Source organism: Anabas testudineus, chromosome 14, assembly GCF_900324465.2.
Source record: "Anabas testudineus chromosome 14, fAnaTes1.2, whole genome shotgun sequence".
Classification (NCBI taxonomy): domain Eukaryota; kingdom Metazoa; phylum Chordata; class Actinopteri; order Anabantiformes; family Anabantidae; genus Anabas; species Anabas testudineus.
Window position 1 is genome coordinate 1841853 of NC_046623.1, and position 25950 is coordinate 1867802.

Below are 25950 nucleotides of genomic sequence, written 5' to 3' on the forward strand. Positions count from 1 at the left end.
AGTCAAATCAAGTTTGACGTTTGCAGTGTGTTGAACTACTTGAGAAGTGACTTTGAAGAAGTGCAGCGTCTTTACATAACACACTGTTCCTCCTCGTCCTGGGGGCTGGGTTTTAATTGACCCCTGCTGTTTGTAATGGCTGTGCAGGGCAGGAAGGTGATGTTTCGAGCTCATCTGTCGAGCTTGGCTAAACAAGGCAAACAATGCTGCACTACCTGATAATGGCGTCTAATTACAAACCCACTGGAGAGAATAATTAAACCTTCGTCTGTGTCTGTCTCCGAAAAAAACAGAAAAAAAGTGTCAATTTGAGGCGTTGGTGAGCGAAAAGCTCATTATTTGTCAAATTTGCTGCTTTTATATTTCAGTTACATGAAAAAAAAAAAAAGCAGTGCAGATCAGCAGATGCATGTACAGTAAGACTAAAATGATTTCCTCAACGACCTTGTGTTCAGCTCGAGTGTTTGTCGCAGCATGGCCTCTTTCAAAGTAATCCGCGTCTTGTATCTGGGTCGTCGGGGTCAAATGAGAATGTTGACCTAAGAAGTGCTTAGTCTGTTCCATTTTAGAAGCTGCACATGAGAATTTAGAATTTCTGTGCTCGGTCGTCAAGAGCCACAAGTAATTCAGAATTTCTAGAGCAGGAAAAACACTGTAATTTATTGTCAGTATTTTTTGTTTAGGGTTTTTTTTTTTTTTTTTTTCCATTTCAGGGTGCGGGCAGAGAATGAAACGTAATCATAAATGAGCATCAACCTCATTTCCAGCTATTGTTCAACTCATGCAAACCTGCGGTCGAGATTGACGTCAAAGCAAAAACGTGACTAAATAAGTTTCTAGTACAAGAATCCAGTTTTAAAGTGTGTTGAAGTGTTGAACTGTCACATGTACGCTCTACAGTATGTGCAGCACAGCAAGTGGTGGATTAGCGCGTGTGTGTGTGTGTGTGTGTGTGTGTGTGTGTGTGTGTGTGTGTGTGTGTGTGTACACTAGACTGAGAAAGGGATTATCCTTCATCTGTCTCCTTCACTTAAGGCCATATGTTTCTACACGAAGCCCCCAGCCCCACCGAGCACCACACACACTCCCTGACAGGCTGGACCACACACACTACACAGGCTTAAGCAGTAATAAACCGAGCACCACTGTCAGTCTGCTTGTCTTAGTGGTTCATATGCACATAGTCTCACTTACTGTACACACACACACACACACACTGCCCTTGGGATTTGTGCATCACATATTTTGGCCGATGCCAAAATACCAGCTTTATATAGCATTTCAGCAAAGCGATGACCCGCATTAGTCGAGGCCTGAAACCACACACGTGGAGACGCACAGACACAGACACACGTAGATTTACTGCGTGGATTTTCCTGCAGTCTGCTGTTTTACTAAGTGGATAATTACCATATGTAAAAACATAGGCGGCAGTGTGGGAGTATTATTAGCAGCATGTTGTGGACCTGTCAATCCAGCATCACGATACGAGCCCGGTCAGGAAACTAGACTGTTTTTGTCTCTTCATATAACATGTATGCAACTTGTTTGTGTTTAAATGAAGCTATCTATATGTTAAATCCTTTAGAGTTAGGTTTCAATCCATGGGCTGTCACAGTTAGCTTCCAATTCAATTATTTCTGATAGAGAACAATGGGCCTTTATTGATCTGTGGGAAGTCAGGCTGGTGTTACAGCCACAAAAAGAATAGAAAATAGAAACAGCAACGTTATCGGTGAAGCGGTTAGTCAAATGTCTGTTGTTCCAGACGTGTGTGAGAAGTGTGCACAGTGCGTAAACTGCCTATTGATTCCATAACTTGTTCGATGCCAGTCACTGCAGTCAGTGTGTTTCAGGTGGCAGCGACTTGCACAGGTCGCACTGATTGACAGCGGCAGTGTCGCACGCTAAAGTGGTGATCATTCAATGAACTGCAGATCAATGACACGACTGATCTGTCTCACCGCCGGTTTGTCGGACTCACATAGAGACACTTAAACATGCACAAGTCGTGCACATCAGCTGCTTTTTGGTCAGAGACATCATGTTTAACTGTGTTTAATTTGGAGTTTCCAGCATATCGTTCTTGTCCTGTGGAGAAAAAAAAAAGGTTTTTAGTGAACATTAGTATTTGTTGTTTGAAAGTCACCACTTTAAGAGTTTGGGTTTGGCGTTTCTTGATGACCAGCGGTCAGTGTCTGTGCTGAGCAGTGTTGTGTTTGTCTGTATCCTGTGCAGAGAGCACGCTGTCTGTGTTAATAAAGATTAGACGGTGAAATACTGCATTGATCATTTTAGAACACGCACATGTTTTGTTACCCTACACGCCACTAAATCACTCACCTTCTCCAGCCCGGGCCGACCTCGCTGCCTACGTAATGGCTCCATTTTGTCTTCTCTTTGTGTGCATCGCATCGGCCAAACAGTCCCGAGCATCCATCTCCGCTGTCACCGGGCGAATTAACATGGAAATTGGTGTGTTGCATTTTGGAATGAGGAACAGGGCTTTAAATGATACCGTGCTTTCCCTTTTCATCCCTCCTTCTCTGTCTCTGTCTCTTTCTGCTCCTCTCAGGCCTCCAGGCACCCCCCCCCCCCCCACACACACACACACACACACACCAACACCACTTGGGTCCCTGTGGGTGTTTCGGCCCTGACACTGGCCTAATGAATGAGCGCGGTGATTTATAGCTAAGGGAGAATGAAAAGAAGGGATGGAGGGATAGAGGGAAGTTGAGGGGGGGTTTGGGAGGGAGCGTGGAAAGGGTAAGAGGTGTTGGGTCGCGCTGAAGAAGGTCAGCGACGTAAATCTTCTGATGGTCTTATCTGATCTGCTTGTTTGGTTTTAGAATTCCACAGGAAGGCGAGTATCATCCACACAGGCCACAGAACAACAGCTGTTACTGTCTTCCTGTTATCACGCATCCTCCTTCACAAACTCATTTAAAACATTTAGCCAACTTTTCTTAACTCTCTCTCACACACACACACATATATATACACACACATATATATATATAGACGACATACTGAGCCTGCTCAGTATGTCGTCTTGATGCCTCACAGTTACATTTCTAGAGTAAGGAGGTGGTAGCTTTTACTCTCGGGTTCATTTCTTTGGGAGTTCTTTTCTTTTGCCTCTGTTAAGTTACATTTTTTTAAATAAATGTCACCTTTTTTTTCCTGCTGCCTGAGCTACTTCATTTCTTTTTAGTGTTCTAGTGTCAAGTGAAACCATTTCCCCTTTGAATACAACATGAAATGTCTCAATAGACCACAAATCATTTCAGTGAGTATTGTTAATGTGTCAAATCCATTCTCTGGAGTTAAAGTGATAAATTAAGTTCCTTTACTTTACCAGGAATGAATGAAATAAACTGCTTTTATTCTAGATTTCACTAATCCACTAACATTCATGTCAAATGGTTGATAAGGAGCGAAGATGTGCAGAAATGTTCTCTACATTATTAGTGATCGTAGTGAAGAGACTGAGGAGACAATCCGGTGATGACAGTTGTCCCACTGCAGCGGACCTGCCTTACAGGACGTTCTAGCCTCTGCATGATGAAGATGACGTGATGTTCAGTAGGATCACTACTGTGGATGGAAAGGCTACTGATGTGTCTGTGTCATCTGTAGAGCACTGGAGGGCAACGCATGCTTCGACTCAGGTGGACAGCAGGACAGTGTGTGTGTGTGTGTGTGTGTGTGTGTGTGTGTGTGTTGCACTCTTGCATCAAACCTGTGACCCATTGACATCACGAAACCTTTGCATGCTTCTTTTGAGTTTCACTGCAGCCTCTCTCAGTTTTGTTTTTAGTGGTTACTCTCTTCCCGCTACAGTTTAGTTGCATCTTTTTTTAAATTGGCAAACAAAATGTTTCTGTTTTCCATCTTCACTCAGTTTCACAGTCGCTTGTTTTTCTTCGTCATTGAAACCGGATACAATTCAGTGAAGCTGCCAGTTGAGAACCTGTGGGGGGAGTCCGTTTCTCAAACTACCACCCTAATGTATTTGTCCTCTTGCTCAGTTGGACACTGGGGTGTCCCACATCCTTCAGTTCCAGTTAGTGTTGTGTAACATCTCCGGTTTCTTGGCGATGTCCTAGTAACTCCAAACCTTTAAATGGCAGCTTGAGCATGTGAGTGCTGCATAAACAGCTCTGAAAGGTTTCTGATTTAGGTTTTAGCATTCAGTTTACATGTACAGTACATTTCCTGAGTGCTTGTCCACAAAGAACCAACAGCACGGATCAGCAAATGTATTTTATTGTACATTTACAAAACAACAAGAGTACAAAAAAAAGTCAGCCCACAGACAGTTTTTTTTTTGTTTTGGGAGTATATGCAAATCTCACAACTGCAGCAAACGGTTCCTCAGATTAACAAACAGGGACGCGGGGGTGGACGTTACAATCAAACTTTCATAAAGCCTGTCTGTCTGCTGGCACACTGGAACTGCTGCAGAGAAACCAAAGCAAACATAGAAAAGAGTGACATTCTTAGTGGACTACACAGGTGCAGGGATCCCAGCGGGGCGGGGGGGGAAGCGCTCGGGCAGAGGCGTCCTTCCGAGAGCGAGGACCCGCTCGTTTTTGGCTTTTCTCGCCGGCCCTCTGTCTGTCTCAACCAGCAAAACACACTTTGTGCTTCAGAATTTCTGTTGTTTTGCCATCACAACAAGAGAGTGCAACAGTAGTTAATGCTTTTCCAAAAAGGAGACGTTTGAAAAAAGTTGGCACATTCAAGAAGACATGAGTTTTTTTTATAACAGACGTTTTTTTTTTCTTTAACATTTGAGTTTTTCTTTTTAACCTCATAAATACAATATATGTCTCTTTCCCTGTATCCAGAGCCGACAAAAGAACAGTACAGACACAGGTATTTACAAATCAAGGGAGAGGAATGAACTCGATAGCTCATAAATAATCATAGTAATACCAAAAACATGATATAAAGTTCTTTGTTCTTTCTTTCACAGCAACGATAAGAGTCTGGTTTCCTGAAACCTGAAACTTTTCCTCTTGTTCAGTTCATTGTGTCCACAGTGGAGAGATGGTGGATGATGGAGGCATCAAGTCCCTAGTGTCCTTATCTCATTTCCTGGAAAGACAGAGGAAATATGTTAACCCACGGACTCTGTGATCCTGAACAGTCAGTCCAGCTGATAAAGACTTTGACTGGACTGAGACAAAATGAAAACTGATCAGATAATAAAGCAATAAGCTGAGAGCGGGCGGCAGCAGACCGTTCTATTATTGCGGGTTGATTTTTGTCAAGACTCAGTGTGTTTTGTCAGCATCGCTCTGCTCGTCGTGTGTACAGGCTTTTCCTCTTACTGTACTGGCTCCCAGTAGTGACTTATCTCACATCCAGTCTATTTCCCAAAGCAGCACTTACAGAGCAATCGCACACTGGAGCCTGCTGGAGCGCTTTCAGGTTACATGCTGTGTTTCTGTCATGCTACATATCAAAAACACGTGAATTACACAGTTTTGAATGTTGTAAACGAGAGAAAAATGTTTTATACTTGGAATCATTCAATATGAAACGAGCCTAAAAGCCTTAATGTGCAGCTTTTAGCTGTCTGCCTGTTACAATCCCACTTACTGGGAGGAAGAAAAAAAGACCTTTGATCAGTTTAGGGGCTGCTACACACAGACTTTACTCTTAAGTACATATTAAACTTTAAAGAAAGCAGCTGTCGTTTCATGAATATGCACATGATCTATTTTTGAACATCATATTTCAGCATCAGATCCACTATAAGTGGAGATATATCTAAAGAGAAGAGCAGATTCCGAACCTGAACACATAAAGAGGGTAATAAAACTTTACTTGTTCATTTATCTTTGCTTCCTTTAAAAGGTCACACAGTGCTTTTAACAAACAGGACCCGTATCAGATGTCCTACATCTGCACAAGATGAGTATTGTGTTCTTAGCCTCAAAACAGATGTAACAGACTTAGCATAGCAACACCTCCCGTCCAAGACTGACGGCCTGGGTCAGAGGTCAGAGATAGTGGTCAGCATCACCACAGGAAGACGGGGTAACCTAATCCTAATCCAGGCTTCCTGTGGAAACACCACTAACTTTATAGTCAAGGCGGACGTGCTTTAATGTCACCATGAAGGCGTGAAAAGGCTGGTAAGGGTCATTTGGGGAGGGTTTACTGCTCCACGGGGGGTGACCTGAGAGGCACGAGATACAAGGGAGCCTGTGTGTGTGTGTGTGTGATGGGAAGGGGAGATGAAGGGGGTGGCAAGTGAAAGAAGCCTTTGTGCTCCTGTGTCTCTTTCTTACGGTGCTCTGCTAAGTTGCCATGTCAGATGTGTGTGGAGGTCAGCGTAGACTGACCTGACACAGGGCCGTCAGCTCTGTCTGCTACAACATCATCTTTAGACATGTTTTTGTCTATTAACCCAGGCCTCAGTCTTTCCCTGATTTAAACCCAGTGCTGTGATGCCTGAACCCAGCCAAAAATAAATTGACTGGAGTCACGACAGATCGACTGGATGAAGACAGGATGTAGCCTGTGTTCATTTAATTGATATGTTAAACATCAACACGTGTAACTTGTCATTTGTGCTCACTGTGAACATACGGTCATTATGTTGGCAGAAAACATAACTGGATTCACCACAAAAACATTTGTGACTGCAGTTGTATAGAAATGTAATTTCTGGGTTGCTATGGTGACACTTCAGGCTACAACAGTAAAAAAACTCGTTAAAGCTGCTGCACTCTCCATTTCACATAAATCCATGGCTACAAACGTTGGCTCAGCTACTTCACTGTGGTAGAAAGTAACATAGTACATCATACGTAATGCAATTAGGACCAATACCAAGGTACTTTTTATGTATCATCATATTTCTACTTGAACACATTTCAGAGAACAATATTGTACATTATACACTATTATATTTATCTGTAGCTGCAGTTACTCATTTTCCCATTCTAGTGTAAATGAAACACTATATAAACACTATTTCCAGTAACTTTTCCTAGTTATACTTGAAAAGTTTCGTTTATAACTTGTTTAAACTTGGCTGCTGTGTTGAATGCGTTAATCTGACATCCAGCACCTGACGATTCTGACTTCAACTGCGCCTCTTCTGTGCTTCTTATCAGCTACTACCTCTCCCTCTATCTCTACCTGCAGTCATGTTGAGGGACATGTCAAACACTCTGTGCTGCCTCACTAGCACAAACTCCCTGCAGAGCTTTCCATTCAGCCAGCACAGCTTGTTCTGCATAAGAGACACCGGCCCGATCGCGAGGGAGTCTGCGGGGAGCGCATTTAAAGGAGCGCTCCCACAGAGAAGCGAGGCCTCAGAAGTGCGCTCCAGAGAGCGCGGTGTGCTTGCACGCGGAACGTTTCTTACTGTAAACTCCTATCCTCAGTAGATCTATTTGTGCATGAGCTGGAGAACGAGTGTGTGTGTGTGTGGGCAACAAGGGAATGTACAGTAGCAGATCTGTTCACGTGCCCACGTCTACTAAACATGTTTTTGTGTGTTTTATGGAGTGTAAGTAATATATGACAGCACATGAACCCCTGCATGGCAGCTAAAGTCTTTGTTCCCATGCTCAGGAATATCAGGAGCACTAATTATTAAACTATTTGACAACAGATCATTTTTAATATTAAACTGCACAGTAAATCTAATCTCATCAGTGTTACTGTATTCTACCTCGTGTTTCCTGGCTGAGTTGAGACCCCGGGACCCTGTGGAGCCTCTGGATGAGGAGCTTCCTGTGGTCGAGCAGTTACTGGACATCTGACTCCTGGAGAGGTAACCGGCTTTACTGCCATACAGCATCATCTCTTCATCTGACGAGGCAAGCAGGAAAGAAAGAAGATGGAGTGTTATGTTTTATTTAGTTTTAGTTTTGACTCTTAAAGCTACAGTGTCACTATAATCGTGTGGGGGTTTATTTTTTTAGTTGCTGTGACTCAAACTCATTAAGCAGCCTGCAGTGCAGAGATATTCTCTTCCTATTTGTTATAACTTTACAGCTGCTCGTACCTAAAGGGCTGGGTGCAGCATACTGTAGCAGAGCACAGTGGAACCTGGACAGGAGCAGGGAGGGCTGAGCTTGATCTAAAGTCCAATGCTACCCCTAGCTTGATTCCTAAAAGTCGCATATTTTAGCTTTAATTACCAGTTTGCTGGTGAAAGCTGGCAACACGTCCTCATTTCTGAGGACATTATGCTCAACTGGCTTACTTTGTAGCAGCAGTAGCTCATGAATATGATGATGCTGGTTATTTATTCACATTATCATTATATGCAGCAGAACACGGCCACTTCCTGTGCTGACAGGGAATTGAATGGCACAATAAGCATTTGTTGAAATGCTTAATTAATATATTAATATTGTGGAAGTATGGAATTAAGGAAGGTCATTAGCTGTAGCTGTTCTCCGAATGGAAGGACATAATGCAGACGTGCGGTTTTCAGCTTTCACCATTTTCATTAGCTTCTACTAACTTTTGATGTGTGTGTTTGCTACGCAGCAGCTGCACATTATCACAAATGAATGCATAAGACACTATGTGGCAGCCAGACACCGGCCAATTCTATTTTACTCTTTACTGAGTAACACAGGAGGAGGACGTACTGCAGTGCAGCAGCAGCAGCAGCAGTTATAACAGTGGTTATGATGGTATACACAACTCCATAACCAACTCCAAATCTTTTATTTAAATTCAGTCCAGTCATCTCATACCACAGGAAGTTAAACACACGTTCTGTCCTTAATTACATTCTGCAAACCTTAAACCAAGCACGCGTCTGAAACACGAGAACCCGGCCTTACTGTCGGCGTGTCTTTGTCCCGAGCCTTTTCGTTGGTGGCTACTGCTGCTGTATTCGCTCCTCTCCAGGGAGGACAGAGCGCCGTTTGCCACACTGTTGCCGTCCACGCACCCCTGGGAACTGTGCAACCTGTCCTCTTCTGGGGGAGGCTCCGGAGGTGGGGGCAAGTCTAGAGAGACAGACATGGAGGAACAATCAGGAATGTGTGAGTTTAGAAAACGGGGAAACTTTTTGTTGCAAATATACTATGTAAAAATAGAAAAAGATGTTTTGATGATGTTCTTTTTCTGACCTAAAAAAAAATTTGTGAACCCTTGGAATTAATTAGACACATTGTATTTATTTATACTCTTGACTCAGATATAGATCAGATCACATTTGATGACAAATAAATGCAGAAAACCATGAAATTCCAGAAGGTTCACATACTTCTGCCACTGTATCTGTGAAACATATGGTGTTTGCAGGAAAAACAGTGTGCGAGCTACAACTAAACGTCAAAGTTATGTGTATAATCGGGGTGAACGTTCAATCACATGATTAACGTGACGCATGTTTATTCACTTGCTGACAAAAAGCAATGAATGGTCTCTGCTGCAGTGAAGCTGCATGTTCAGCTACTGAGAACATCTGATACACGACAATGTCCTCTAGTCAATGTCACTGTCATGGTATCATGCTATTATTATAAACCATCAACAGTATAAAAACACTACTGCACACACTCGCCCTCCACTCACCTCCTTGCATATCTCTTCTGTATCCTGAACTCTTGGACACTTTTTTTTTCACTCGTGATTTCTGGTTGGGAGGGGTGCACGCGTCTGCTGGGGAAGAGCGAGTGTGAACTGTACGAGGGAAAAAAGGAAGAACCACAAACATTACAAAGTGTTTTTGCACAGACATGGAGCATTTGATGTATGTTCAGCCTACATGATGTGTTACACGCAGGCTTGTACGCATGAGCACAAAATCACTTTACCGGGTGTTGTCGCGCTGCCGTTGTCTTCATTCAAAGCTGGCCCCTGGCTTTTGAGGCAGCGATGGGCAGGACTTTGGCACTGCAGCGTGCCAACCTCTGATGAGCCGTGATGCTGTTGGCCAGAGAGGTTGGGGTTGGACTGGGCGAGTGGCGGGCTCGGCGCCTGGGGAACTGGCACTGGACCGCAGGCTAACCTTCTGCTATGGGAAATAAAGGCAACATGTTACTGGAGAAAACAAATCAGCAGAATGTGAAGCTAAAGCTCTAGTTTAGAGTGAGATTTATGTTTACGCCTGGCCATGTGATTAGACAAGTGTTTAACAACTACAATAGAGGGGAAAATCTGCAGCAGTGTCAGTTTAATAGAATAGAAGCAAATGATTTACTCTAGTTACTCAAGATAAGGAAGCCAAACATCTATTCTGTTCATGTGACATGAGCCAAAGACGTATTTTGTGATTCTCTTAAAAAAGGCCTGCAGTAAATATGTATAAGAGATACAACTTTGGTGTCAGGGATGATGAGCTAGTGGATGTATTAACGGTATACATTTTGTGCCGTGACCATTCACATACCGCGACAACTGCTGTGCGTCTAGTTGGTTGAGGCGGGGGAGGTCATGGGGGGCCCGGGTCTCCTCGTGGGGTGACGGTGTGAGCGTGGCAGTTGACTGGTGACTGTACGAGGTGGCGGGAGAGGATGCGTTGTTCCTCTGCGGGGGAGAGGGCCCGTCCTCGCAGCCCTCCATCAGGTAGGTCCTCTCTGGGAGGGGAGGACACCACTCCTCATCCGAGCTGCGCAGAGCAAAGACACACGTGTGAATGTGTTCTTCGAAGATATTACTGCAGGCTGCCTGTTTGCTCACCAGCGCTTTCAAATGCAGCTACCTAGGAGGCTACTTGAACATTAATGCTGCTCTTTCAGGCTCAAGTCAAGTTAGAGGGCCTTGCCATTGGCAAAACTGCAAGAGGCTAAGCTTCTACTTGGGTGGAATTGTGTGATACTCGATGACAGTTTTGCTCTGAGCTTGCACAGAGCAACTGGTGAGGTGGAACACGGTTAATTGTGTTTAAAGTGTTGGGGAAAAACAGCTAAATCACTAAAGCTATTGACCAAGGCCAAGATAATTGAGTTGTTAAAGCCAAAGGCCTAAGAAGCACGCTGGCCTTGATACTTAATGTGCCTGTTAGAGGTGACAGTTGTTCTAAATGATGATGTAGCTGTGTAATACTAATTTGCAGGGATGTGAGTGAAGGGGAAGGAGCGGGAGTCTGACTCACCCCATGTCCATGTCTTCTTGCTCTGGGGGCTGGTTGTCCTGCTCACACTGTTCCAGCTCTCCAATAGGAGGAGGTGGGGGTAATGCCTCCATCCAGGTCAGAGACGGGGTCTTGACAGCCTTACCCATCGCTTTCTGCTTCGGCTTTCCTATAAAACACACAGAGAGCAAAACAATGATTCACTTGAAGTTGAGCTGATTCATCATGAGTATAATTTGACACATATTCCAGCACGCCCGGGGCTGAAAGATATGGATAAGGCTGTGCTTGTAGGGCAAAATTAGATTTCTAGAGGAGCTTTTTTCATTTGACCTAGCTGGAAGCTTTCCGGTATGACAGCTAATGCTAAGCCCCAATGTTTTTCAAGTGCTCTCTTATGTGCAAAACACATTACAAGGGGTAGTTTTTGAAATATTTCTAGAAATGATGCATCCTTTAAAGACCTCAATCTTTAGATGATGGTGATGGGTGGAAAAATATGACAAATTGTTGGAGAAACTTTTAATCCTTGGGCTTTGTGATTTCTTTTGTTATAGTTCTAGTGTAGTAAAGGTAGAAACTTGATTTAAACAACCTTAAACTAAGAAAGTTGTATTAGTAATTAGTTTTAAATGTATGGTTAGCATACATTTAAAACTAATTACTGAATGAAGACCCTCATTATAAAGGGCTCTGTAGTGTTACCGGCTTTGCCCTACCCCTCCACTGGTCCTAAATCAAATGATCTAGTCCTATTGGTAAGCTGCAACAACATCTACATCTGTGTAGATGTTGTTGTTGTTGTAGACTGAGGAAAGATGAAGTTTGTGGTGCCTCCTCACCATTACAGCGGTCGGGCTGAGCGTACTGAGCTCCAGAGGGACCTGGCTGGGTGATCCAATGTCCGTCGTCCTGCTGCTCGCAGCTGTGGGGCGGCACCTGAGTCTGGTTGCTAAAAGGCATGATGGAGGTGGAAGCGTAGGGGGTGGTGGAGTTGTGTTGGGTGTAGGTGTAGCTGTGCAGGTCTTCGCTGGTGGCATCTATGGTGCTGTAGATGGGGCCTTCAGTGGAGCCACCCATGCTGTACTTTTCTGTTTGGTTCAGGTAGTTGGAGATACCGGCTTCTACACAGGGGTGGAGGTTACAGTTAGCATAGTTTCTGAGTGTCGAGACTGTTAGCTTTGTTTTCTAACGATGACTGCCTCTACTTACTTAGTGATGCATCAGCTTAAAATTTAAATCTGCTGCAGCACAACAACCCAAAAACCTAGCAGACGTTTCTGTCTAAGCAGCATCCTACCGTTATAGTATCTCTCAGCGGTGTCGTGGTTGGCGGTGCAGCAGTTGACGGCCTCTTTGCCGCTGTGGACCAGGTTGGTGGTGGGCCAAGAGTCTGCCAGCCACGGGTAGTTGCCCATGCTGCCTCCCAGCACACCAGGCCTACGGAGACATTCTGGCATTAATTGGGCCGCAGCACAATACTGACCATTGCCCAAATGGACACACACAAAGAACAGCAAAGAAAAAGCTGCATGTGTAGACGAGATGCATCTGCTGCTGACAGGAAGTTTTAAAAGACGACAGAAGACCAACACAAAACAGAATATAATCGTAGGACATCATTTATTTACCGTCCGTTGAGTCCTGATCCTTCTCCATGAGGGAACCCAACTGCAGAAGACAAAGAGAAAGTCGGGGTGGGGGGGGGTTACTCATGCATGTTACATTTCATGGCCTACTTAGCTTTCGTTGCTTTCACTCTAAAACATTCACTGTAATCTACAATAGGAACTTGTGTACAATATGTAGTCACACAAAAGAAGAAGCCCAAAAAGTACTGCCAACATTTTCAAAGAAATCTTCAACTTGGGGATATTTTTATGACTTCCACCATCAATGCAAAGTATAATTCCAGACAGCAGACACAGAGACCCTCAGGTCAGAAACACTAAATCATTTCACATCATAATCCTTCCTGACCTGCTGGCGTGTAGGCGAAGGAGGCTGTGTAGTGGCTCAGTTCCTTCCTCTTTTTGCGCCTGCAGTAGATCCAGACGCTGAAGCCCATGAGGATGACCCAGCAGGCTCCGCCGATGCCCGCGATGAACGCTGGCTGCTTGACCACGTCCGTAATCTGCTCAGCCAGACTCACGCTGCTCTCCTCGCCGCTGTTGCTGGTGGCACCGCCGCCTGGCGCCGGGGGCTGATCAGCTGGCAGCTCTGGAGGGAAGAAACCGGAACGGGTGGAGGGCAAATGAAGATGAGAAGGAAGAACTGAGAGACCATTTAAATAATTTCTTTGATGTTTTATCCATTCATTGTATTTAATATTTAATGCTTTAAAAAGCAGTGTGAACAATCAATAGAAACCTTTATGCACAGTAAAAATACCCATTACCAGTAAAAAGGCTGTCCTGCACTACAGGAGCTAACTGACAAAGTTTCATGACATCCTCTAGCTGCTGTCTGGACAAAAGTGGTGGACTGACAGACCTACAAACAAACGATGCCATCCATTGCTCCAGTCTGCTAGCTTGACTAAAGATATTATTATACCCATATACAAATAATCATCCTCTACCAACTTTCTCGTAGGAAAAAATGTTTGTCTTTAATAACTATGCATCTTGGCATCTTGGTATGTCTTATTATTAGGGACTTACTCATGAGGACCGACACCGGTTGACTGCGAGCGCCAACGCCGGCGCTGGTCACTGCTGCTACCTCCACCTGGTAGAGCACGCTGGGCATCAGGCCTTTCAGCACGGTGGACAACGTGTTTCCATCCACGGTCTTGTTGATGTGGTAGCGCGTGTGGTTGTCTCCGCTGCTGCCCACACACCAAACCTGTTTGGATACAGAGTTAAATCCTGCTTTCTTTCCTCAAGTGTGTTTTTCTGAGAGCACTTTTGACAACGCTTCTATGTCTCATCACCATATGTGGTGTCTATAGTGATTTTTTTCAGTTTTTAACTATGTTGGCGTAAAGAGTGTGCTGCTTTTCTACAAAAAAACAACCGCTTATGTTTCAAACACGCTGCGACCCAGCCCAGGTGGATTTACCCTGTACTCCTGGATGATGCCGTTGTGCATCTCACTGGGTGGAGGCTCCCAGGAGACGCTGATGCTGGAGCTGTTGCCTAGCTTCACTGTTGTCACTGTAACAGCTCGAGGCGGGGCACTGGGGACTGTAAGAGAAAGGAAGGGGACAGAATTCATACAGTCCTTCCATCAACATACTCATGCTGATACATGGCACACTGAATGGAGGTAAAAACATTTGAAGCTAACTGGCTACAGGCAATAAATGTGATGACATCAAAAAAAGAAAAAGGGTCAAGAACATGAAAGTGAGCTGGAGCAGGAAGGGAAATGAAGTTTTGTCCAGTGCTTTAAAAAGTTAATCGTTTTCTTTTGCCAGAATGAGCTACTCAGGCAAGTTGATCCAAAGTCTGGGGTAGCTGATGGCAAAAAAAGAGAAAGTCAAGTCTTTGTTTTTAATCTTGAGTTAGGATCAGGCAATATAAACCTTCTGAGGACCTCAGGCTGAGTTTGACTGACTTTAATGGAAATAGGGATCAGTGTAAATGAACTCGACTCAAGGACAGAAAAGTCAACCCGGAATAAGATAACATTGCTGAGATTCATACAGGCTAATGTACAGCCATGTCCAAGACCTCACAATGTCAAAGAAGAGCTGACCTAGTTTACTTAAAGATATTTTCTTCTGAATCCATCTCTGACACATGTTTCAGAAATTACCTTCTTCTGGGGTTCGAACCAGCAGTGTTCGACTGTCCTTGCCCTGAAATTCATCAAAATAGGGACGGATCTTTATTTCGTATTCAGTTCCCTTGAGAAGGCTGGTGAGGACGGTGCTGCGTTCTGAAGGGGAGTGGATGTCCTGGAGGAGCCAGCTTGTCCCACTGGGTCGGTAGAAGAGACGGTAGCCCTGGATGTACTGAGACTGGCGGTCAACCTTAAAAAAAAAAAAAAAAAAACAAGACCGACATTGGGGAGAAAAGATATGAGGAGGGAGAGGTGAGATTATGAGACCGATGCAAAGAATACATTTGTTCCTCTTTGGAGCCTCTAATGCTTCTTCTCTAAATAAAACAGAGGATTGAGCCACTCACAGTCCAGGATACTCTGATGGAGGCTGGCGTTAGCGTGACAGGCTCTTGAAGCTGGACAGCCACCTCTCCCAGCTCCCGCTGCACCTGCCTGTGGTCCACACCCTGACCTGTAGGACTCACATCTGAAAGAAACACATGCATTCACTTCACTTTAGAGTGCTGTTGCCAACGCTATACAACTCACTGTGGTGGATTTGAGTCGTTTGCAGACTGACCTTGTGTCCTGACTGGCTCAGAGATGGGGCTCGGATCGCTCAGGCCGTAAGCATTGACGGCTCGGACAATGAACAGGTAGACTGTGTTGGGGAGAAGGCCGGTGATTGTGTGAGTTTCCATCTTGACCATGTCAGCTACAGTCTGCCACGTGCTGCCTGCTGATTGGCTGTAAAAAAGATAGAAGGAAGAAATCAGTTGGAGTTAAATTATGATCTCTAATCCGAGATGACCGTGGTACTAGTGTCATCAAAACATTCAATGTGCTTTACATGGGATTTGACAGCGAGTGCTCACTGTTACACTGACAAGATTTTGACGTTGAGGAGTTGAGTGTTTTGATTTTCCAATTCACTGGAGAGTTGAAGAATCAAACAGATTTGATCCCTTTTGTCACAACAACAGTCCAGTTCTTCACTTTCAATATGTAGTATACAAGTAAGTACTTTATTTTATGTGTGAGAGATACCCATCACCATTAACCAGAGTTCAAAATGAAGCCACAAAAAAGAAGAGAAAACATATAATTGGAAAATAAGAATCAAATCCTTGTGTGAAAATTGGGAACCGTTAAATGTTTGTCTTTTTTGCATGATAAAAAGCTTGAACCAATAGTCACACAGCTTTCTACAATCAACTTGTTTCATCAGCTACTCCATCCATTCTTCGCTACGGCTCATGTGGTCGTGTATAGCCCTGGCTCTGTAAATGTGGGTCCGACTGGGTAATTACAGCTGATGAGCATATTTCTTTACTTCATCTTGTGCTGAGTTTCAAACTTATATGGTTTTGTTCAGTTTTATAAGAGGGATAATGTAGTTGGATCAGCACTTTCATCAGTCGTCCTTTTTATAGCAACAAAAAGTCTGGGAGTGGGTAGGCACAGCAATGAAGGGCCTGTCCATGGTTAACACATTATCTGTATATACTGTTGGATAGTGTCATATTTCATTCATATTTTTGTGTTTTTAATTTGTAAACTAGTAGCCACAGCTGTCAAATATTTACAGTGTGTAGTATAATGTGCCGTGACAAGAAAGTACAGGTACCTCAAATTGGTGTTTCAGTAGAGTACACAGATGTTATCAGTTAAATTCTACCACTGACAGACAAGAGTACAAAGACTGTGTGACTGCACCAGTTTCTTACTGAATTCACAAGTGCTTTGCAATGCTGATTTGATGTGCGGCTACACAATTAACCAATGCAAGAGTACATCTCCAGGCAGTAGCTGAGTCTATTTTTGGCTTCTCTAATAATCTTTATGTAGTAAACAATAGAAGATGTGGGCAAAGTTGCTCAGTTCAGAGAGGGTCCTCCAAAAGATACAACTTGCTGTCCTGATAAATAATGTAATGAGGCTTGCACAAGGCACAGCTGCCAACAGGAAATGAGGGCACGTTCTTGGCCTTGTGGCACTCCCACAGATGAATCATCCCACCACTCCTCACCCCCATTCCCTCTTTCTTCTGCTTCCCATTTTCTCTATGAATTTATTGTCACCTTGGCAGCACAATAATTAAAAGGCCTCCCCATTTGTTTGACACTTTTAGATTTTCCCCAAGGCTTCTGTGTGCGGGTTTGTGGTAAACCAGCTTCAGCGCTGAACTGCACAATTAGACCAAAGAGGTCTCATGAATACTCATCTTTTGTGTGTGTGTGTGTGTGTGTGTGCGCCGGGTTCCTTTTCGAATTGCTAGATTCAAGGTAACTTTGTGGAGTAGATGCTCCACACTCACACACAATACGTTGAAAATGAATGCAGCCTCACCAGTAGAATGGAGAGTCTGCCTTTGTCTGTTTAAATAAACACTATTGCATATCTACACATACACACACAACCCCAACCCTCTCTCTTCCCTCCTACAAATAAACCTTAGCACCTCAGGCAAGCAAATGTTTATGTAAATATCCCGACGGTCCCCCCCAGCTGCTTTACAAAGAGTCAGTTTGCGTTACTGGGAAACGCTCGGCTGCTGCCACGGGCCACGTCTACATCTGGATCTGATTAAGCTCTGCCGGTGTTCAAGTCTTTATCGAAACGGAAGGACACGTTTCCCATGAAGCTGCTCCATCTTGAGGCGGACTCTCATCCGCCGAGCCACCCATCCTGCCCTGCTCAACCTGCTCTCCCCTTAATTAATCCAAGGTGAACTTCTCAGGTGATGGTTCATGTACCAAAAGGTTCCTGCTGAGGTGCATTCAGGCTCAGGAGTTTTTTGCGTAGCCGCAGAGGACAAAAAAAAAAAAAAAGACAGTCAAGGTTTTTGGCATGTTTTGGCTTGTTGTCATCTATTCAAGGATTCTAATTAAATTGGTTCAAATGGTTAAATGTTTTGTGCATTTTCCTCTGTAATTTGTTTTTTTTGTGAATTGAGTCGTCCTACCCAAGGTCTAACAGTAATAATTACAAGCAGAAGCACCACTCAGTCGAACAAATGTCAGTAGTCTGGGTTGGTTTAAAGGTTGTTTGAGTATCCTGAAATGAAAAGGCTCAATGCTTTTGTAGTAAAATGTCAAAAGCTAAAGATTCAGTAGAAAAGAAGACGGCCTTGACTGCTTGGAGGAGAAGACACATTTGTGACAGAACTGAGAAAAAATTAACATGTAGAGGGGACAGAAGGGTGCCTCACTAAAAAAAATCCAATTTGTCCTTGATGACCATGAAAATGTGTATGTGCTCATTGTCTTTTGATTTGAGCAACTAACCTGAAAGCCTCGATGATGTAGGAGGTGACGGCGGCTCCTCCCTCATGGGCATTGGGCTGCCAGGTCAGAGAGACGCTGTTCTTGGACACGTCTGTGACTATGGGTTTGTGCGGTGGACCTGGCAGCTGGAAGGGCTCGGTGGCCTGAGCCTCTGACGTGTCGGCACTCTCTGGACGGAGGGTGGAGGCAAAAAGAAGAGAGACGAGCAAGATAAGGATGGGGAGGGTGTACTGTACATTTAATTACGCTGCATCGTCTGCCTTCAGCATTTCATAACGTCCTCTGTGTAATCCTACTAATGTTTCCTCAACGTTTGCATCACAGTAGCTGCAGGCTGAGCTCCTCACTTCTAACTGACTTCACTCTTGAGCTTTTCACGCCGACTATTAGATGCTAACTAACCATTACAGCGCTAATAGTCAAATAACAAACTGAAGTGTCATCAAAGCAGCTTGTTAAATCGTTACTCCTTCATTTAACTCCACTAATGAAACCGCTACAGCTTGAAATATCATGTGTCTGATGGGTTGAGGAGAAAATAAAAAAGGCACAACCTCGTGGAGCACTGTGTTTCGACTGAGCGACAGCACAATGTCTGAACGCTCTTATTTAACCTCATGCTCCACACTGACACAAACTTTACACACACTTATATTAGTTACATTTGCAGCTTGCCCATCAACAGCCCCGGGACCAGCGGGGGTTAAGTGCTTTAATTAGACTGTGCAACGTGTTTCATCTGTTAAATTAAATAATTACAAGCCGCACAACCTTGTTTTGTGGACTGTTTTCTTATCTGCAATCACATTTCAGCCTGTACCTGATAATTTCATTCCTGTTAATTAAAATGGAGAAAGTGAAAGTTTTACAACAGAACAGAAACACAAGTAATAATTAGAATGTTGTTTTTTTATTTTAATAATATCTACTTCATAGAATGGTGATTTGCATGTATTTAAATCACACAGAGATAATTTACCTTTGACTGTGAGCACTCCGCTCCAACTTGTCTCTCCACTGGAGCTGGAAGCCAAACAGGTGTAAACCCCAGAGTCCGTTTCCTGGCAACAGTAAAAAGTGTATCATTAGTTCAGTGCGTGTAAGTGTGCGCTACTATGTTAATGCACCCGTTACCAATGATTGAGACTAAATGTCATATCTCTCAAAGCAGAATGTTTGTGGTCAGAATACTAAGCAGAGGGAAGTTGGCAAGAACAGAGAGCTGCAATTCACACAAAGCTGCCGACTGGTTGATGCTTTTCACTTTCATATCTAAGTAAGATTGGCTTTTTATATCAGTGCATAGCAGCTTGTAGCACCCCATTGGTGCCACTGTGCTAGAAAAAAAAAAAGGTGCATCCAAAATGCTATCAGGAGCCACCGCCTTTCATCTTATAGAGTCATGATGGGCCTGTGAAAGCAACATCTCAAAATCGCAGGTGTCACAGAAATGCGTGTGAGATGTATCCACAGCACGTAACGCTGACAAAAGAGGCAGAACTACTGAAGCGTAGACAGTTATAATGACATAAAGAGGAAGTTTCTGGTTCTTCGACAGGTGAATTTTAAAGGCACATGGGTCGTCATGGAAATGCAGATAGATTTAACATAGAGATTGGTTTTACAGTATTTCAGTAAGTGGGAAATAACAATTTTAATTTAAATCAGCTACAATTTTCTAACAAAATGCTGAATTCAGGCAATAACATGGGAGTATAGGTGTATATGGCTGCCTTTACTATAACGGCTTCTCTCAGGAATCAATTACTGTTCATTTCACATGACTGAATATGGATATTCATTCTCATTATACATGCCTCCACACAACATGTGCTTTAATTAACTGCTTCTACTTAGGACATTTTGTCAATTGTCGTTATCTCACATATTTTTTTAATAAATGAAATTCTCAGTGGACTTATTTGAAGTCAGAGCTGAAGTCAAGCTGGTGGCTTTTATGTTCCTCGTCTGATTCCTTCACGGCAAAGGAGGAGCCGTTAAAGGAAGGATCAAAGGACAGAATTTTAATGACCGGCTAGAGGTCTAGAAATTTCTGAGGCGCCTAGTCCTTATACTCAACAGCTACTTAGCATTCTGGACAGGCTATGAGCAGTTGTAATTAAGAGTTGTGTGATAAATGTGCCTCTGTGTGTGTGTGTGCGTGCATGTGAATGCTGGCTATTAAATTTTTTGGAAGGCGAGCCAAAAGATAGACGGGCTGTGAAATTGCTTACAACAGAGGGAGATGTTTGGGGAGGGGGGTTCTCTACACTGGGGAGTCCTTCAATGTGATACTGAGGTAGTAAAAACACGCAGGAGCAGCCGCCTGTAAACATGTTTATTTAGCTTCATGGCTCCAAGTTTCTTTCTTAATTTCTTTTTCAGTTCCAGTTTCCATTTCTTCTCAGAATCAAAACCAGATGAACACTCAGTAAATATTGGATTAGAAGGCATAAGCCGCTGGAAAGTTATCGAGTGATTTGTGGTTAATAATGCTGCAACTGATATTGTAGTTCTACTGTTTGTATTGAATCAATGCCGTGATACAAATGTATAAAGAATATATAAAAAAAGAAAAACTGAAAATGGCTTCCACTTTATTCAAATGTTGCCTGAGGTTGCTGACTTCTTGTTGGTTACCCGCACACATGAATGGGAATAAAATAATTCAAGTAATATTCAGCCCAGTGGCTCTGATACACTGATAATGGAGGTTTGTGAGGGAGAATGGCAACAGCTTGTCCATTGCTTCACAGAGTTAACAAAACAGCCATTAATTTCAAACCACAGCCATGTTTATCAAATGAAAACCGGCTGTGCAGGATTTTTGTCTGATAAACATTCACAAATTTACACATCCGTCACTACAATGGGACTGGATCTGATCAGATTTCATTGTCCCGCTGGTATGCAAAAACAGCACGAGCCCTCCAATACAGCTTCCTTTTTTTGGTCTGGATGCCAGCTCCAAGAAAAGCAGCAATGCACACAACAAAAGAAAAGTTGTAGAGCAAGAGAACTTCTTATTATTTGTATGAGGGTTTTCTACCATCACATGCATACCAGTGCACGAATCTGCACAAACCTGTGGCATTTACAAATAATGGCTTTTGCTAAAGTTTTGCTTGGTTCGAAATTGATTTCACAAGTTTTCTTGGGTCTTAAGAACACATGAAACGTGTTAGTAAGAGAGTAGTTTACAATATAAACTCCATATTGTAGGATTAGAATGAGATTATTTTGTCATGAGCCCAAACTTCAGCTCTGTTTACAGTACATAGTGAGGGCAAAGGCACCAACTGTTTGCATTTTGATGTTAACTGCATCTGTAAAGGCTCCTGACCCTGCTGAGTCTTGCTAGACATTGTGTGCATGTGTTTGCACAAGTGTGATTTTAATTTTAATTAGCCTTTTGTCTTCTTAAGTTAATCGGTTTCCATGCAGATACAACACCATCAGCCTCTTCTTATTCACTTATTCTGTGAGCACAGACCACTGAAAAGCTTATACATTATGCAGAGGATGTGCACAGCACAGCCTATCATGACCGATGCCTCGCCGAGTGCTTGGCCGTCCTCCTCTCCTACATGTGAGGGCCGGCTCATCGCTAACGCTGACAGAGGAATTACTCAAGCCTAAGTGGGTTGTCAGAGTGTCCTGCAGGACAGGGGACAGGTGATTCTCCGGCCTACACGACATCCCTGGCTACTCCCATCTCTTTCTATGGGCCATGACCTTATGTTGACTTGTGGGGGTGGCTAAGGGGGTAAAAAGACCCTCATACTTATGTTTGATCGGTGGATGGGGAATCAGCATGTAGGGCAAGTAGCCTAAACAGCCGGCACACCTGAGTATTAATCAAGGTGGGCAGCTCTGGGTGCTGCATGGAACAGATTACTGAAAAATGGATGAGGTTAGAGGAAGAGAAGATAAGAGGAAGGAGAGAAGGGCTCCAAACGTAAAGAGGGAATTGGTGGATATTTATTTATTTATCATACTTGGATTACATCTTTAACACTGGGGCTATTTCTGCTCTGTGCTTCCTAGAAATCACCTGCCAGTCAAGGAGTGATGCCGCATCTATTTTTCCCCTGTTATTAGCCCACCACCTGCTAACTACCCAGTTAGCATGGGTACCAGCCTTCTGCACTGTCGCACACAGAAGGTTGCTAATGATGTCAGATCCCTTTTTTGGATGCAGGTGCAGAAGGGAAATGTGATTACAGACTATAACCCAAGTACACTGGGATTTAAAGTCAGCGCATGAACTCGATTTCCCGCTTTAACCTGATTACATGAGTAATCTGTTTTCTTCCATGTCTGCGTTGTCCTACTCACACTCATGTGGCTTTGTTTGCGGTTTCCCAACTGTCTCTACGCCGTCTTCTTTGCCCACACATAGGCCTTACCCACACCCACATCAATCATTTAGCAGAATGGCAGAGCAAGCCTCTCTTTAACCCCCCATCACCAGCACCACAAACACACACACACACACACACACAGGCACTTCCCGTCTGTCCAGGACGTCTTGGCACCGGTGAGGAACGGCTGTAGTGTGTGTCTGGCAGAGATCCCAGGGTAATGGCATTTCCCCACTGCCAGGGTACGAGGAACAAACAGACCATCTGTCCCCCTCCAGGGGCCCAGATGAGATTGACTTATTTATACTAATTATTTCAGGGTTAAATGTGTTTTATGAGCACTGATTTCATTTATTTCTTATCGTGCAAAAGCAAAGCTGAGCTCAGTGTTTTGTGTGCAACGTGTTTCATACTGTGTTTTGACTGTTAATTCATAGCAGATCACACATTAATCTACTGCATGCATCACTGACACTAAAGCATTGTTTCGAGATCGAGACTGGAAATAGCCAGACTGAGTGAAATCACTAGATTACTGAAGATAATCAAACCAATATGTGAGAATCATGCATCTCACCAGCTTGTATGCTTCTCTTTTGAGTTGAAAAGACAAAGTTTGATTCTGTGGTTCCTCATCAGATGTAATAAAACTGTCTAAACTTGCCTACAAAGCCAGATTATGTTTGATCAACAATAATTACCTAACACAATATTAACACTTGTACATGTCAAATGTTAGCCTTAGTCTTTAGTTAGCCAATTGGCATCAACTACTCTGATATGCATCATTTTGCAGTAAAACAAAACTAATACTAAACACTGATTTGATATTAGGCACTGGCTCTGAATCAGAAACTACATTTTGTCTGCTGAACTTGCTTGTTGGATGGTTTTAGCTACTAAACAACAGAAAGTGGATCAATAATCTGCCTAAAATGCAATGTGACTGCAGTAAGAAACAATGTTTAAAAGTAATTTAGTGTAAGTAAGTTATTTGTAAAATCCAATGCTTTTTGTAGTGTTTTTAGTGTTAACTGTAAAACAATAAAATCACAGCGAGCTATCTGATCACAGCTTTAGAGACAGCTTCAAATACGTTCCAAAGCATGAGCACTTTCAACTTGGTGCTCTTAGCTGTCAACTCATTGCTTTTTATTCCCACATTAAAAGAAAGTAGCATAAAATACCCTTCCTGGACTCTTCCCCCTTCATATTCTCTCCTCTCTCTCTCTCACTCTAACTCTCTCTGTCATCCACTCCTCACTCTCATTGATGTATTAAGGATTTAATTACAAGTCTCAGCGATCGTTAATCATTGAGAACCCACAATCAATTAATGTGTGGGCCTCATCGAGTCTTTCTGAGGCTTCGGTGACCTCAGGTGCTGCTTCATACCCAGAAGAGAATTCTGGGTAGAATGGATTTCATTAGCATGGAGCAAGACGGCGCTAACGACTGCTAATGGCCTTGCATGCTCATTGTCATGGCGATCACGCCTCGGTGATGCTGTTGTGCTACATTCCCCACCTCTCCTCCTCTCATAAAAACTCATCATTTGAGTCAACCATAAAAATGTCCTCTGTTCAAGTGGCTCACACTTTTCTGGTAATTAAAACTGTCATGTTTTCTGATGAGGAATATGTTTATTCTGTGTGAAATGTATCACCTTTGATGTGTAAATAGTCGTACATGTACAGTGAATCATGAGAACATTTTAATGAGTTCACTGGAGGATGTGGTGTAATAGAATAAAAAGGGGTAATCACAGAAATGTGTGAATTTAAAAGACAATTATGAAGATACAGTACAAAATTATACAAAAGACTTTTATTCAAATACCTGGAGGTTGGTGATTTGGAAGGTGCCGTTGTCCATCAAGCTGATTCGACCGTCGTTTCCCAGGATCCTCTGGCCGTCCTTCTCCCACTGGATGCTGGGGATTGGGTTTCCCATGATGTGGCAGTGCAGCTGAGCAGTAGAACCTGGAGCTAAAGTGTGATTGGCAGGTCCCTGACGGATGATGGGAGGGACGCGGTCTGAAGGTGCTGGAGGGAGAGAGGAGAAAATGGGGGAAAAAAGTGATTATTTCTTTACATTAGCATTAGGTTCATTAAATTCTCACAGTATTTAGTACCATATAGTGATACATTGCAAAAGACCAGCACCAAAAACATCTTCCCTCCAGCACAATAATTCTTACACTGCGGAATGCCACATTTCCAACTCACTGAAGACAGCAGTTTTTCCTTCAGGTTGCAAAATCTTCACATTACCCTGTAAAAACTGCATCATGTCCTGTCACATGTAAAATATCACTAGAAGAGAACATCCACTCCCAAAGGCTGTCAGGTCCATATCTCTCTGGTCCTGCCTCAGTTTAACATGCAAATCGATAGCATAGATTTTCCTCAGGCAGGAATATGTTGATACAGCCACGTAAGATTAACGGACTACATGGCTTGAATATGTATTATTTATTACACTTGAAAATATCTTTCCAACAAACACTAGATCTCTGAGTGACTAATCCAGAGTAATTTTGGTCTTTGGTCTACCTTAGCAGCTCTGTGCAAAAGGCTTAGACTGTTATCCATCACTCAGTCCCATCAGGGAGACGTGATTAATGCCAAATTCGTTCTGCAGAAAAACCCAAACATCCAGCAGAAGTCATAAAGAACTATGTTCGAAGAAAAGAACTAGAAGTCCTGGCAACAGATGGTGTGGCCCCTACTGAGCCTCAATCTCAATATCACAAGTCAGTCTGGGATTACATAAATGCACAGACACTGAGACAGCCTGACTCCACAGAACAACTGTGCTCCTAGGTGCCTACAACAACATACCTGCCCAGTACCTTTACAGGACGAGAGTTAGTGCAGTTTTAAATGCAACCAGCTGTAAGAAATGTAGTTGTGATCTACTTTCTTTTCCTCTTTGTTGCACTGAATATGTAGGCAATTGATAAATAAAAGCAATTAGTAGAATTATGTTTGGCCAACATGACGCCCACAGCCCTCCACAGTCAGTCACCAACAAGTAATGCATAGACTTATATGGCTTTGCTCCATTTCTGTGCTGTATGTCTGTAGGCTGAATCCTAAATGTAAACACCACGGTATGAACGCTGCCAACACACAGACTTACGCTCAGTTTAGCCAAGTCAAAAGAATTCCTGCACAGTCATAAATGGTTGTGAAAACAGCAGAAAGCTTCCTCTGTGGTGGTGAACAAAGCCCTCGACACTCAATGACTGAGTGAACATTTCACTCACCCTAGTGTAAAACATTTTCCTATAGACACGGGGCACACTCACATTTGCATTCTGTGCTGTTGAAAAGCTCTGATATCATCAGATAACTGACGCTAACTGAAAATGTGAAAAGTCGACACAGAATTTAGAGCAGACAGGGCTGATCCAAATCTCTGTTTACTCCCTGGATGGGACTGATGCAGGGAG

At 43.3% G+C, this 25950-nt stretch overlaps 1 protein-coding gene across 4 annotated transcripts in view; it reads right to left on the bottom strand.

The window, feature by feature from the left end:
- Positions 1 to 5024: 5024 nt before the first annotated feature.
- robo3 (roundabout, axon guidance receptor, homolog 3 (Drosophila)) overlaps positions 5025 to 25950 on the bottom strand; it is a 70056-nt gene continuing 49130 nt past the window's right edge. For 2 of the 4 annotated variants that reach the window (XM_026372382.1, XM_026372380.1), the window contains 19 exons: positions 24333 to 24538; positions 19109 to 19190; positions 18130 to 18298; positions 15423 to 15589; positions 15208 to 15329; positions 14834 to 15050; positions 14135 to 14259; positions 13735 to 13918; positions 13052 to 13291; positions 12703 to 12742; positions 12372 to 12511; positions 11914 to 12195; positions 11093 to 11240; positions 10388 to 10606; positions 9813 to 10009; positions 9571 to 9678; positions 8832 to 8999; positions 7703 to 7842; positions 5025 to 5106 (listed from right to left, as the gene is read on the bottom strand). In XM_026372382.1, the coding sequence (XP_026228167.1) occupies positions 5095 to 5106; positions 7703 to 7842; positions 8832 to 8999; positions 9571 to 9678; positions 9813 to 10009; positions 10388 to 10606; positions 11093 to 11240; positions 11914 to 12195; positions 12372 to 12511; positions 12703 to 12742; positions 13052 to 13291; positions 13735 to 13918; positions 14135 to 14259; positions 14834 to 15050; positions 15208 to 15329; positions 15423 to 15589; positions 18130 to 18298; positions 19109 to 19190; positions 24333 to 24538 (2966 nt within the window). In that variant the 3' untranslated portion in view covers positions 5025 to 5094. Of the gene's footprint in view, positions 5107 to 7702; positions 7843 to 8831; positions 9000 to 9570; positions 9679 to 9812; positions 10013 to 10387; positions 10607 to 11092; positions 11241 to 11913; positions 12196 to 12371; positions 12512 to 12702; positions 12743 to 13051; positions 13292 to 13734; positions 13919 to 14134; positions 14260 to 14833; positions 15051 to 15207; positions 15330 to 15422; positions 15590 to 18129; positions 18299 to 19108; positions 19191 to 24332; positions 24539 to 25950 lie in introns of all 4 variants that reach the window. The other 2 variants (XM_026372381.1, XM_026372379.1) reach the window with 1 other exon arrangement.